The sequence below is a fragment of the Marmota monax genome, unplaced genomic scaffold (assembly GCF_021218885.2).
Source record: "Marmota monax isolate L192 unplaced genomic scaffold, Marmota_monax_Labrador192_F-V1.1 WCK01_AAM20220418_F8-fsc00002, whole genome shotgun sequence".
In the NCBI taxonomy this organism is placed as follows: Eukaryota; Metazoa; Chordata; class Mammalia; order Rodentia; family Sciuridae; genus Marmota; species Marmota monax.
The window spans coordinates 11667489-11682643 of NW_026693571.1; the positions used below are offsets into that span (position 1 = coordinate 11667489).

The 15155-nt window shown below is 34.8% G+C and overlaps 2 protein-coding genes across 12 annotated transcripts in view; one reads left to right on the forward strand and one right to left on the reverse strand.

Annotated features, from left to right (window-relative positions):
* The window catches only part of Aimp1 (aminoacyl tRNA synthetase complex interacting multifunctional protein 1), a 33295-nt gene extending 27825 nt beyond the window's left edge, over nucleotides 1–5470 (reverse strand). The window contains exons 1-2 of one of the 7 annotated variants that reach the window (XM_046458995.2): nucleotides 5358–5438; nucleotides 4321–4434 (exon numbers count right to left, since the gene is read on the reverse strand). In XM_046458995.2, coding sequence (XP_046314951.1) covers nucleotides 4321–4339 — 19 coding nt within the window. In that variant the 5' untranslated portion in view covers nucleotides 4340–4434; nucleotides 5358–5438. Of the gene's footprint in view, nucleotides 1–4320; nucleotides 4435–5357 lie in introns of all 7 variants that reach the window. The other 6 variants (XM_046458993.2, XM_046458996.2, XM_046458997.2 and 3 more) reach the window with 6 other exon arrangements.
* Nucleotides 5471–5731: 261 nt separating this feature from the next.
* Tbck (TBC1 domain containing kinase) overlaps nucleotides 5732–15155 on the forward strand; it is a 236481-nt gene continuing 227057 nt past the window's right edge. For 3 of the 5 annotated variants that reach the window (XM_046458939.2, XM_046458941.2, XM_046458940.2), the window contains exons 1-2: nucleotides 5732–6027; nucleotides 13321–13542. In XM_046458939.2, coding sequence (XP_046314895.1) covers nucleotides 13350–13542 — 193 coding nt within the window. In that variant the 5' untranslated portion in view covers nucleotides 5732–6027; nucleotides 13321–13349. Of the gene's footprint in view, nucleotides 6032–6128; nucleotides 6280–13320; nucleotides 13543–15155 lie in introns of those variants that run through there. The other 2 variants (XM_058583784.1, XM_058583785.1) reach the window with 2 other exon arrangements.

A 15155-nucleotide genomic window follows, 5' to 3' on the forward strand; every position in this document is an offset into this window, starting at 1 on the left:
AATGATCACTAGCACTGGCAGAATATACTTCTTTAAAAAAAGTGTTTACAGCCAATAAACCTTAATGGGAAAAAGTACCTAACAGGCTGTTTGACCTTGGTAAAGTTAACTCCTCTATGCTTTAGTTTCCTAATTTACATACTGAGAATACTTTCACCTTCTACTTCTTAGCCTTTTATCAGGGATCCTTTTTCTTGACCTGACCTTTTAATGAAGTTCTTCAGGGCTTGGTACTGATCTCTACTCTCCTGTAAGGATTAAAAACTGTCACCAAACAGTTGAGAAATATCTTTGTATTTTGGAGTTACGTGTTTAAAACAACTGAAAGTCAATGCATTAAAGCAAGGCATACAGACTTCTAGTGGTCTGCCATTAATGTTACCTGCTAGATCCTAAAAGTAATGTAAGCTTAAGACCCCCAACGTTGCTTAAAGTCTCTAATTTTACCCAATGTGCTGTATTTATAGTGGAAAACAAAAATATTTTCTTTGCACACAGAAAGCTTTCAGACAAATGAGGAAAGCAGTAAATAGAAGAAATTTTTAACAAACAAAATTATGGTTAGGGGTTGGTGATGAGTTTAACATTGCTTAAAGCCAAGACATATCTTTGAACAACCCAGTGCTCATTTCATTGTTGTATGTTAATCACTGTTGTGATTTTTCAATTTTTTAAAAAAATTTTTTGTAGTTGTAGATGGACAGAATGCCTTTATTTTATTTACATTTATGTGGTGATAAGGAACCAGTGCCTCACACATGCCAGGCAAGCACTCTGCCACTGACCTCAGCCCCAGCCCGTGTTTTTTCTATTTTATATTGAGCACAAGCTGAATTTCAAAACTTTAGGTTTCCCGAGTGTTGTCAAGCTTTCAGTATACTAACCTGTATAGGATTTTTCAGATAACAATGTAACATTTTTACAGCTTTTACCCTACATTGGCTAATACTGTACATGGATAATGTATGAATACTGTAATTATCTTCATTATACAAAAAAGGAACTTGAATAAAATTAGTTTGTCCCAGTTAGTACAGCAATTTATTAAATGACTGTCATTCAAGTCTGTATAATGGAGAAGCTAGTTTTTTTACTGGTTAAGCTGTAACGTCCCTAAACGATATATTTAGAAAGTATTTTCCAAGTTAAGGATGGAATTCTAACCAAGAAACACCTATTAACATTTATTAGAACTAGTAGTGTCTAAATAGTTTAGAAAATGCTAAGTTAGTCTCTGTGCTAAAATTTATGATTATGAAATTAAGATGTAACACTTTGTTATGTTGCTTATGATTTTTTTAAAAAGCAAATTTCCTGCCTCACATTCTCAAATAAGCTACTGCTTTGAAATTAAAGTTTTAAGTGCAGATTTGAAAATTTTACTTTATAGAAGTTCAATGAAAATTTAGAAGCATCTCTATCTCTACTTTAAAATTTTTTTTTGGTTGTAGATGGATACAATATCTTTATTTTATTCATTTATTTTTATGCGGTGCTGAGGATTGAACCCAGTGCCTCACACTTACAAGGCAAGTACTCTACTGATGAGCTACCATCTCAGTTCCAGTCCCTCTACTTGTGAAAAACAGATTCCACTATTTCAGAATTACAATTAAGTAAAAACTGACATTCTTCTTAGACACTAAGCATACTATATTTCAAATCTAAAATGCAATCAATTGTAAAATGGTCCAGATGCTCTTTTCAGTACAATTATTAAAAAAACCAAACAAACCCTAGTGTTGATTCAATTGACCCAAAGCTTTTTTTTTAATCCCTTAGATGCATCCTGTATTACTACTGGAAGACTTTTAAATTTAGCCCTGATTTTTTTCTTACATTACTTTTTTCTAAAGGAAAATTAAAACAGAAATGAAACTCAATAACTATAACGCTGCATATAACTAAACTGATGAAAGCACTAATAATCATTACCAAATAAGTGTGTATAAATGCAGAGTACAAAAACTTATTTCCACTATCTGTAGTGATTTTAAGACTAATAATTTTAAAATACAACTATGAGAAAAATGTATATTTCAGAATTAACAATCTTATCCTATTTTAATTCTTTCCTTCTCCTCTCTTCATCTCTATTCTTTTTTGTTTTATTTATATATCTACTTTTTTTATTTCTTACATACATGACAATAGTGGAATGCATTACAACCATAATTATCCATTCACAACACAGTTTTTCGTAACTCTGTATATAAAGTATGTTCACTCCAAATTGTGCCATTATACATGAGCTTTTATTATTATTATTTTTTGCATTACGATTCTTAATATACCTTTATACCACAATTTATCATATCTCTGCTTGTATATAAGGTATGTTGATACCAAATTCACATCTTCATGCATGTATTTTGTATAATGATGAGGGACTCCTTCCGTCAACCATGCTATTCCCCTTGTCCCTTCCTTTCCCTCCCACCCCTTCCATCTCTATTCTTACCTTCCAAACTTTTTTTTACCTCTTGTTTAATAATAATCTAATTGCCAAGTTATCTCACTCTGAAAGAAACACCTTTTTATTAGTGTTAAGCAACATGGTACCTTTTAGAATTAGGTTAAAATTCCTTCCAGGACTTACTATGTGCCAGAATTTGAAGTAAATAATAAAATTAAAAATACTGAGAATAATATATCTATATCAGAGATACTCAAAATATATAGCAGCAACAACCAGTATTAATTGCAGGGTTCTTTTTATTTACCTTTGTTAAAACTTATAGGAGATCTAAAACTGCTTCTTGGGAAGGTTCATATTAATTGACATTTTTTTCCATACTAAGAGCTCACTTTTCTTTTCCTGATGAGGAGACAGAAGGTTCTATTTGGGTTTAAAGGATGGCTATGAAATGAGGGTTAAGGCTACAGAGTATATGTGGAGCCAGAATTAAGACAGGCAGTTAGTATAGGTAGGTGATCTGGATTAGATCTGGAAGAGGAAGGCCAACTTAGAAGTGAGAGCCCACTTCTAAGACTGAAATGTAAACGCCTTCAAAGCCCTTCCTCCACCCCTACCAAGATAACCTTCCCCTGCTCCAACCTATTGCTAAGGTAACCAGTCCCAGGAACTGTCCTTCCCTTTCAGGGAGTGGTAAAAGTTGTTAATTAATGCACCCTAGGTTCCCTGACTGCTGGGGTCACTCCACCTTAGTTCCTCAGGCCCCTCCAGCCCATGTGCTTCACACCTTTTGGCCATCCCACCAAAGCAACTACTGGGCCTAGGCTAGCAGGCAGGAAGGAGAGAGGTAAGGGGGAAGAGAGCAGAACAAAGAAAATCTGGAATGCATAAAAGAGGCAGAACACCCTCCTTTCTTGGGATACCAGAACACTACCTATGGGCCCCTTCTCCCTCCTGGGAGAAGTCTGTATTATCCCTTTTTAAATAAGCTGTGCTTTACATGCTTGCTTCAGCATACTTCTCCAATATTATACTTCAACATACTGGAGGTATCAGATGGGCCATTGAGAGTACAAGTTCATGTATTCCCACATACCATGGCTGTTAATACAAAAACATGTCTCCCCAGTAAAATGTACACAGAAATCTAAAAAGAGGTATGTCTAGGACTCCCATGATCTTCTTACATCCAAACAAGGTTTTTTTTTTTTTTTGTTTTTTTTTTTTAATCAGGAAGGATTAGATTTTTCTTCAGTAAAACTTAACTCACCAAATATTTCCCCCATTTCTTATCCAAGAATACAGCTAATAATAACAGCTACTACTTTAATGGACTAGGCCCTTGCCACTTAACCTTTATAACCTTGGAAGATTATTTCCTTTTTGTAGATAGACTCAGAGATACTAGGACATGTCTAAATCTATTCAAATATCAAATGACAAAGCCATGATTTTAACTTGAGTTTGTCATTCTGAATTCACACAATTCATTTTTATCTTTCACAGCCTAATTAAAGAAAATTAACATGCTCATAATATTCTTGTATATCTAAGTGAACCAAGAATATGAATGACCATCTTACTACCTGTCCTGAAGCCACTGTGTTTCCTCTGGATTATAGTAAAAGTCTCCTTAATTGATCTCCTTTCTTTCACTCCATCTTTCTCAATCTATTGTGACAGAAAGCTCGGTTCCTGTCGCTAATGCCAATTTAATAATGAGGACACAGTTTTGAGAAAAAGGAAAAAGGTTTATTGCTTTGCTAGATTCCCATCCCAAAGTCTGTGACTTTCCCTGATCAGGAGGGACAGACAGGGCAGTTTTAAAGGAACTTCAAGGGTTACATTCCAGGTGTGCTCTGGTAAGAGGCCCCAAGGTGCCCAGATGCAGGGTTAGGACTCACTTGTTAATTTGGGAGGCATTCACTTCCCAGTTTCTCAGCAGGCTTCTCCTTCCTGTAGTGGGTGTGTTCAAGAACAATGAACTAAAGGAGGAAAAATAAAACTGTCTTCCCAATCTTGTTAGGGAGGGGGAGAGGTGAGAAGAAAGAAAAAACATAAAAAAAAAAAAAAATAAGCCTTAGATCAATGAGGGCTACATTCAGGAGGTGAAGGTACCACTTACACTACGACTGGCTCTCTTATCACTCAATGGCTCAAAACTCTCCAATGGCCTCCTGTTTCATTCAGAATAAAAGTTAGATGCCTTCAAGATCCTTCGTGACCCATTTCTGCCTTCCTTAAGTCTATCTACAGCTTTAAGCCCTTAACTCAACTTTGACACACAGGTTTGTGTACTGTTCTGGTAACTTTTTCATGGCTTCTGCAAAGGCTGGTCCTTCTGCCTGACTGCACTTCCCCGCGATATCTCCATGGTTAAATCTCTCATTTTTGTCACCTCCTAACTAAAAAAAAAAAAAAAAAAGTCATCTTTTCCGTGAGCCTTCTCTCACTGCATTAAAATTTTAGACTATGTCCCCTTTCCTTGCTGGGTAATTTTTTTTTTTCTTCAGCAGAATTCATGACCTGAAATATGCTATGCTCTTATTTACTTTTATGTCTTCCTCAATGAAATGTGGGCTGGAGGCACACATTTATTCACAGCTCTTTACCTAAAACCTAAATATAGTGGGCTTTAATAACTATTTGCCAAATCAACGAATTACTGGCTTCACCCACAAACATCAAAGTCCTTTTACACACACACACACACACAAAAGTAAACATGCTCAAGAATCTTTTTCTCCAATAACGTCCTTTCCCTTGGCTTTACATCTATTTCTCAAAGTTGGTTCCTTCAAGATTCCAAGCTCTTTCCTATTTTCTTACGTCGGTGTGGATTTTGATGGGAATCAGACTTCCTATTAGTACCCGCAAGTCAGGTCCTCTCTCGTGGGGAAAAGTAAGGGAAGAGAAACCCCTAAAATGGCAATCTGCGTACCCCAGACCCTCCGCGACCTTACTCAAGTGAAGCGATGGCAGCAGCTCCCAAGCAGCCTCAGCCTCGAGCCGACAGAGACAGCCTGCAGCACACGGTGGCAGGGAGAAAGGACCCAATAAGGTGCCCCAACTAAACGCCTGAGCGTTCCACTGAATCAACCCCACGCTCTGTCCTTCTCTTCCTGTGATCAGTTCTACTTATTCACCCACACCACACTCTCAGTTTTCCAGTCCCTCACCCAACATCACCAACTCCCCCGGCACCTCTTCCCTCTCGCTATATTTTATCGCCAGTTTAGGCAAGCGGCAAGAGACCGGAAGTTGGGGGTCTTTCTTCAGGACTGCGTCGCGAAGCCCTAAGGTCAAAAGGAAGCGCCAACCTGTTCCGTGTGTGGGGGAGGGGACAGCAGGGCGCTGTCAGTGGAGCCTGCCGGTCTCCGGTTCCCGGCCAGGTTCTTAGAAGGGAACTTAGGCTGTCCTGGCTCGCAGGCAAATGCCAATCTCTGAGCCCCCAGCGTTCCAGGAACGGCCTCTTTTGTCGAAGTACCTAAAACGCAGGACTTGGTGCTTTTAAGCAGTAACGGCAACACCAGCCACAGACGCAGCGCTGGGGCCCAGTGTAGAAGCTCCATCCCCCTGTCTTTTGTCCGCTTGCGTCCCCAGACTCAGAGGCAGGTATTCGGGTATCCCCGTTTTCTGTGTCGTAGTTGGTGGGACTTGTGGGAGGTAGAGGAAAATCATTTGCAGCAAGTGGCTCTCATGTCTGCAGCGAGAGATGGAGCAGGGCTTCTTGCTGATGGGGGTTGTCTCCATCCCTAGCTACAGCCCCCTTTTCCCCCTAAACCACACGTTCACAGGAGTCTTGGAAATCTAAGGCAACTTTCGAACGCAACTACAGCATCAAATGAATGCTTAAAGAGAAGGTTAGAAGATCTGAAGTCTTTTCTGTTTCTTAAACCAAATTACGCACTTAATGCTTTGGTATGTTTCTGGCTTTCAAGGTGTAGTCAATTATTGAAGTATAATACTCTCTTAAACAATAGGAGAAATTGACGCAGTGAAAGAGAGTGATTTCACAATTTTCAGTGGCTGTTTTACAAGGCCTTCTGTCCCTGTTTGTATTTGGGACAGAGACAACTTTTGGGAAAATGTATATAAAATCAGTGAATTAATATTACTTGTTGAAGAAATGTAAATGCTATTTTGTTCATGATAAAATTAGCATCTTTCTCCTTGCTTTTGACACCCCGGCCCCCATTCGAGTCATTCAGCTCCCAGTCCTTTGAGGATAAAGATTCTTGTTCATCGTTGGCACAGTACCAGGAGAAACATTTGACTTAAAATAGGGATTTCAAAATGTGGAAAGAATTTTCAAGTCCAACTGCTTTGTTTGCTGTTTTCCTCTTGTAACCCTTTTTTACTCACGTAGTACATAAGCAACATGCACGTGTGTTTTTTTATGAGCCTTTTTAGGTACATCTTGAGAGGTAATTGAAATAGAACAATAATTAATTATTTTATGCTAATTAATGTTTTATCTTTTAAAATCATTTGCATTTTACTTATTTGGTTATTTGATTTTTCAGTTGTCTAAGTGATAAAGGCATCTAATTGAAAACCCAATAGAGTTTGTAGTAGGATTGAATAATAAAATGCACCAGTTCTCTATCATTTTCTACACTGAGGGCTGTTCAGATGTAAACACTTTAACATTTTCTAATTTAGACCTAATTGTTGAATGATAAGTTAAAATTCTGATTTTTTCCTATTGACTTAAAGTAGTCCATAGCATCCACAGATTTTAGAATAGTTTTCACAGTTTTTAGTTTTTGTGTTGGTTACTTTATAATCCTAAATAATATATGTAAACTCTACTTTTTCACATCAACTTTTGAAAATATTTTTGACAACTTATTTTGTTAAAATGAGAAAAGTAGTGACTCTTTCTTCATAAGAGCAGAAACTGCATGCAACTGTTACCAAACTTGTAAGTTCTTTTCCTGGTCAATACTATTTTCAAATGATCAGTTCTGAGAGCAGGCAGGAAATTTTATTCAGGGGTTAATGGAGAAGGGGTGCTTATACTGTAAAAGTATGTAAGTCTGCATTATGAGAGGGAATGGTATGCATACTGTCTTCAGAGCTTTTCACTGAGAAGGGATGGTATTTCTATAAATCAGGGTGTCATCTTCTTTCTTTCCTCATTTGGATAATTGTATCTGACAAAGTGCCCATCTTTTAAAGAAGTCATTATAATGAGTTCAAGGTCATCTGGACTGTCTCTGTGATGCCTGAACTAGATTGAGCCTGTCTGGGGTTCCACTTTGCTGTTAGTGTTCTCTAACTCCCTTTAACTATTGTAAACCAGGGGCATCTGTAAACAGCCTGTTGGTCAACTGTTGGTTACTACAGGGTTAGTTGGTGAAACCTGCACTTTCCCTTAGCTGTAACTTTACTTATAAATCATCAAGGTTAATAATATTTATGTTTCTTTCTTTCTTTCTTTCTTTCTTTCTTTTTTGAGAGAGAGAGAGAGAGAGAACTTTCTAATATTTTCAGTGGACACAACATCTTTATTTTATTATTTTTTTAAAATGTGGTGCTGAGGATCGAACCCAGCACCCCGCGCATGCCAGGCGAGCGCGTTACCGCTTGAGCCACATCCCCAGCCCAATAAAATTTATGTTTCTTAATGATATAATCTTTTGCTTTTTATGCTAAAAGACAAGTACATTTTATTGTAAACCAATAAAACTTTTATAACATTGTGGCTTTATAATTATTATTCACTGCAAATCCAGGCAGTATGCTAGAGTACATTTTCTTCCCAGTGTTTTAGTTTTGTAATCTCTGTACTAACCTAAAACACATTTTTTGTAATATTAAGGTCAAATTGATTCTTCTTTCTTCTCCAATGGCGAAAATTCATGCCACAGATAAATTGTGCTTTATTTCCTAGACTATTGATATTCTCCCTACTTTATTTTTTTCTTTCCACATTTTTTATTGGTGCATTATAGTTGTACATAATGATGAGATTTGTTGCTCCATATTCATACATGCATACAGTAAAACAATATAATTTGGCCAATATCTCTCCCCAGGATTTGTCCCTTCCTCCTTTCCTCCTATCCCATGGGCACTTTCCTCTGCTGATCTCCCTTTGATTTTCATGAGATCCCTGTTGTCCTCCCACTGCCCACCTCCCCCCCCCTCGTCCCTCCCCCCCTCCTTTCTTTTCCTTTTACCTCTTTAATTTTCACATAGGAGAGAAAACATACGACCCTTGACCTTCTGAGTTTGGCTTATATAGCTAAATAGAATGGTATCAAGTTCCATTCATTTTCCTGCAAATGACACAATTTCATTTTTCTTTATGGCTGAATATATATCACATTTTCTTTATTCATCTGTTTATGGACACCTAGGCTGGTTCCATAGTCTCTGACAGTTGCATATTATGCTGCTATAAACATGGGTATGTTTGTATCACTATAGTATGAAGACTAATTCTTCAGGATAAATACCCTTGCTTACCTTTTAACGCCCCATTTGATTGCTTTTCTGTTTTCATTTGCGGAAAAGGTGTATGTGCTTTCTTCAGCAGTCCTCTAATTTTTTGTATTTCATACATAGAACCTTCTATTCTATTCCTCTATTTAAGACATCCATGGAGACCAATGGCTATTGCTTAATTTGGACAAATGACATTCTAGTTCTTTTAGATAACCTCTACAGTGGGTTTATACTTATTGAACATTTGGATAAATCACATTGTTGTTAAGCCACATTTTCTATTATTTGTTTTTCTCCTGTCTTGCTGAAATACGTTCTAAAGAAATTAAACAGAATGTATAGATGAAAAGTTTGTTTTTTAATGTTTACATAATTATAAATTACAATTAGCTATTATAATTGATAATTTGGCTGCATATAGAATAAAGATTATGTTCCTTTAGATCATTCAAAGCTTTACTGTCTAGTCTGCTCTTAATTTGTTGATAGATGAACTATTTTTTTCCTCTAAGAATTGATTAACTATTTCAATTTATGCTGGATATTTTGAAAATTTATAGTGGCATATCTAGGTGTGAGTTTATTCTCCTTGCAATGATTTCATTAAAGGGGGTAAGATAAATATCCCAGTGTGGGTGTTTTTCATTTATGCCTTATAAAATTATAAGTCTTTTTCATTTAAATGTACATATTTCCCTTTAAGTATGGAAAATTTTCTTTATTTTTATCTTTCATTACTTTGTCTCGTTTTTCTTTTTCCCTGTTTAGAAATTCCTCTAAAGTGTTTGTTGTGTTGATCCATGTCTGTTATATTTTTTCTTATGTTTTTGTTCTATATTATGAGAATTTATCTGAACTTTATTTTCCAGTGCATCTATTTGATTTGATGATCATAATTTCCACTATTTTTGCCTTTGATAATTCTTTTGTTCATAGCCTCTTAATTTTGTTTCATTTTTATGAGATAAAATTTACACATATTAAAATAAACAGATTTTAAATGACCTATTTGATGAGTTTTGGTTTATGTATTTACACTTGTAACCACCACCACTACTATCAAGATATAAAACATTTTCATTACTGTGGGAAGTTTGTCTGTTGCCCTATCTATTTAAAATTCCTCTTCCCCACCCAGAATAGTATGTTTTGATTTTTATCACTAAGTTTAAATAAAAGGTCTGGAATTACATTTAAAGGGAGTCATATATTATGTACTCATTAGTGTCTGCTTCTTCATCAATGTAGTTTTGAGATATATTCATGTTTTCTCATGTTTGTTCCTTTTTTTTTTTTTTTTGAGTAGAATTCCATGGCAAAGCTTCTTTATCCATTCAGTTGTGGGATATTTACATTGCTTTCAGTTTTTATCTATTATGAGAAGAAGTACTGTCAGCCTGCTAATGTATGCATTATTATGAACAAATATGTTGATTTTCTTGGACAGATGGCTTATAGAACTAGAATTTCTTAGTCAAGTTAGGAATTTTTTTTTTTTGTGTGAAGAGAGAGAGAGAGAGAGAATTTTTTAATATTTATTTTTTAGTTTTCGGCGGAAACAACATCTTTGTTTGTATGTGGTGCTGAGGATCGAACCCGGGCCGCACGCTTGCCAGGCATGCGTGCTACCACTTGAGCCACATCCCCAGCCCCAGGAATATTTTTAACTTTAGAAAATTTACAATGTATCAGAGCTTCAGTTCAGCATTCCCTTCCATGGAGTATTGCCAGTCATTTCTTCTGATAGAAGTGAAGGACTGCAGTTGAGGTTTTGTGTTTTTCTGTGATTAATGACATTGAATACTTTTTAATGTGTTGTTTATTTGTGTACATTTTGTGAAAATATAAGTTTATGACTTGTCTGTTTACATATGGACTTATATGTCTTTTTATTACTGGCATATAAGAATTCTTTGTAGATTCTACATTCAAGTCTTGTCATATATATATAGACACATATTTGATAAAGATTACAAATATGTATTGGCACACACATAATATATGTATAGATAGTTATAAATATTTCTCTTATAATTGCTTGAATGCTTATTTTCTCAAAAGTGCTTTTTGGTGTGCAGATGTTTTTAATTTTGATCAAGTCTACTTTATCAAATTTCTCTTTTATTATTAGTGCTTTCTGTTTCTACCTAAGAAATCTTTGCCTAGCTTAAGGTTGTAAAATATTCTCATGTGTTTTCTTTTAGAAGACTCTCAGTTTCAGTTTTTACATTTAAGCCCATGATCCATCTTAGATTTTTGTGGGTTTATCAGTAGAGGTTGAGGTTATTGTTTTTTTTTCCTCATGGTTAGCCTGTTCCAGCACTGTTTGCTAGACTATGCTTTCCCTATTGAATTTCTTTGCCTTTGTTTAAAATCAATTCATTATATTTTTTAAAATGTATATATAATGCATATTAGGTATAGATACATTGTAATGGAAATTATGATGAACAACCATTAACCAACCCACTAAGAACTCACTTTTACTTTAGATTTTTAAAGCTTCTTGTGGCTTCTTTCCTAATTTTGCCACTACTTTTCATCCATTGGTGCCGCAGTCTGGCTGGGCACACAATCATGAGCCACCACACAGCTTGTAGATTCAACCCAGCACATTGGTACCCTATACTGAGTTTTTTTCCCTCATTCTTATTGAATATTTCTAAAACATGTAAATATTCCAGAATTATTAATTTTTTTATGTTTTTAGTTTTATAAATATTGGCATAAGTTTTATGTGACTTTTTATCCATTTAGCATTTCTAAGATTCATCTATGCTGTTAAATGATGCTATAGTTTGCTTATTTTTCCATGCTCTAAACTGTTCAATCATGTGAATGCATCAAAATGTATTTAACCATCCACCTGATATTAGAAATTCACATTGTCTCCAGTTTGGGGATATTGGGAACAATGCTGCTTTGGATTTCTTATATAAATCTCCTTGTGTATATATGTAGTAGTCTCTGCAGAAATATAGTATCAAACTGTTTTCCCAAGTGGTCATACCAATTTACATTCTGACTTAGAGTAAGTGAAAGGTTTGATTTTTCCACATATCATAACATTATGTTATCATAAACAATCATTATAATTTTTACTAGATGATGAGTATACCTTCTTATATCATTTTAATGAGCAACTCTTATTATAATGAAGTTGTTTATATCTGTTAATTATTGTTCTTTAATCTTTGTGAAATATGTTTTTCTGCAACCTCCTGCTTTACTTACTGGATGCGGTATTTTTTCCAATCTCTAAATATATGGTTTTTTAAATTTATTTTTTCATAAATTATTTCCATTGTTTCCCAAAATAGAATTTTTCCATTTATGTATCTCTTCTAAACTAGCTGATAATTCTAAGATGGTTTATTATTTTAGCATTTAAGGAAGGTTGACTCTGAGCTTTGTGTATTTTGAAAGGCTTGTTGACTGGCTAATATGTTTTAGGATGACTGGGTGGATATCCAGAACTTTACTGGACTACTACAAATTATAGAATTAAGAGTAGCTTTCTTTTTCTCTCTCTCTTTCTTTCTCTCTTTCTTTCTCTCTTTCTCTCTCTCTTTCTCTCTCTCTCTCTCTCTCTTTCTTTCACCTGTGCCGAAACCAAACTATAATTTTTCAGTTTGTTCAGTTACTTTAGGGGAGAACTTTATCCTTGTATTTGTTTTTTGCTTAGAGGATAAATAACTGCCCATATGGGGACTCTTGACTCTTGACTCTTTCAGGCCACCCTTCTGACTTTATTTTGACTTTCTTTCACCATCGTTCTTACCTTCTCTGATGTAGCTTCTGAATTGGAAGAGACCTGACTATTATAGGTTGCAAATCTTTCTTTCTATTTTCTTTCTATTTTCTTGGCACAAGTACTCTTCCATATACATTTTGCTTTATAATAGCTTCTTGAAATCATTTTTGAGCTCCATAGTAGGAAGAAGAGCTTTGTTCATGTGAAAATGCAATAACAAACTTTATGTGCTTTTAAAACTTTCAAGTGTCATTGAAGATGGGAATGGTCTAGCTTTTCTTTTTAATGCTTTTGGGAAACTTTGGATTTGATTTAGAGCTGCAAAAAAAAAATTGAGTTTTTTCTTCTGTACCACCTTATAACTTTTAAACATTGATTTTTTTAATTTTTATTTTTAATTTTTTTGGTACCAGGGATTGAACTCAGGGGCACTTTGCCACTGAGCCATATTCCCAGCCCAATTTTGTATTTTATTAAGAGACCGGGTCTCACTGAGTTGTTTAGCGCCTTGCCATTGCTGAGGCTGGCTTTGAACTTGTGATCCTCCTATCTTAATCTCCTGAACCACTGGGTGATATTTTTTACTGTAGTGTTCAGTTTGACATTGATCTCCAAGTGGTGTATTAAGTATAAGGTGAGAAAATACTGACTTAATGTTTGTTCAGTCTGTAATAAAATTCTCTCTCTTTTCCAGATCATCTTGGAAGATCTGGAACTCTAAGAATGTTTCCCTTGAAGGATGCAGAAATGGGTGCCTTTACCTTCTTTGCCTCAGCTCTGCCACACGATGTTTGTGGAAGCAATGGCCTTCCTCTCACACCAAATTCCATCAAGATTTTAGGTCGATTTCAAATCCTTAAGACTATCACCCATCCCAGACTATGCCAGTATGTGGATATTTCTAGGGGAAAGCATGGTAAGTGAGTTTGCTTTTTTGCTTTTTTTTTTTCTTCTTTTCTACTCCCTGTTTTCTACCTTCTTACCAAGATTCAGTGATAAATATGTAGTAAATATAAAAAGAAATTGTTATGTGTGTAGGTGTGTGCTAGCTATTTATGTTTGAAAATAATTTTGGCTATCTTCAAATAAAAAGTCACAAGATTAGTTTTGCTTTTTTTTTTTTTTACTGAGCAACGTTAGTCTTTTCACATATGATTACATGTGTTTCAGCCTCATAAACCCACACTATCTTTTCTTTATTGTTCTTTTGAAAAGTAGGCTAAAATTATACTTTGAAGTTAGGTAGTTTATTTCTCATAAAATTATTTGCTCTGAGAATCTTCGTGTTTATAGACTCGAAGTAGAAAATATTTTTGTAATGACAATTACCAATGGCTAATAGTTTAGTGTTTAATTATGTATCAGGCAATATTTAAGTGTTTTACATATTTTAATTAAAAATCCTCATAAGATGACCTTGAAATAGAAACTATTACACCTTCATTTTAAGGATAAGGAAATTGAAGTTCAGAGCAGGATCACACAAAAGAAAATATGAAATGGTAAAATAATAACACTAATACATGTAATGATACATTTTATTTGTTGAAGTATCTTAAAAGTTGCCTATGTCTATAATCATATATTGATAACAAATGATAAAAACTATTCAGTGTCCAAGTACTTTAGAGCTCCACCATATACCTACTACTCTGAATATTTAGTTTTTGTTAGGAGGCTTAGTGATATGAATAGGAAAGAGAGTGGTGGTGAGAAGGATTGTATAGCAGATGATAAAAATATTTGATTTTTCATATTCATACATGCATATGTGTATTATTTGTATATGTATGGTTGTATATATGTGTATATACATATATGTGCATGTATGTATGGACATATAAGCATATATATGTGTGTGTTTGTACATCTGTATAGGCATAGACATACAGGCCTTAAAATACATGATTTTATCGTAGCTTCTTTTACTGTGCAAAGTTGCCTTCCATTGATTGACTGATTCACCAAATATCAGTATATTTCTGTTTTTGGCCTAACCTTTCAGTTGAAAACTTGGGAGACATCATATTGATGCCTTAAGGGTTTCTTTCCATAGTAAACACATTTAGAAGGCAGAACTAGTAGAAAACTAACTTTGAAACAAAGTTTACAAATATGTTGATGAGTTGAAGAATTTCTAGAAACAAGATTTTCTTAACCACTGACATTTCTTACTTTCTGCTTTCATATATATATAACCTCTAAACCTCTATCTACAGGATTTATAACACTTTAGTAGACTGTTGCTTGATTCTATGGCCTTCTTTTTTTGTGCTAGGTTCCAAATATTTAGAAATGAATAAGTCAGGATAGGATCCCAGTTCCCAAATAAGCTGCAGAAATTGTAGGGAAGAATACAATCATGATTTTAATATAGCAGTACTAAAAATAGGTGATACACATTGTGCTGTTATAAGAATATAAAGGATAGAATATTAAATTCTGCATTGAAGAATATTGATGTTAAACTCTTACATAAAAGTTTTGGTTTAAGTATTTCAGAATACAGTTTTGATGGTTCCTTTGTGA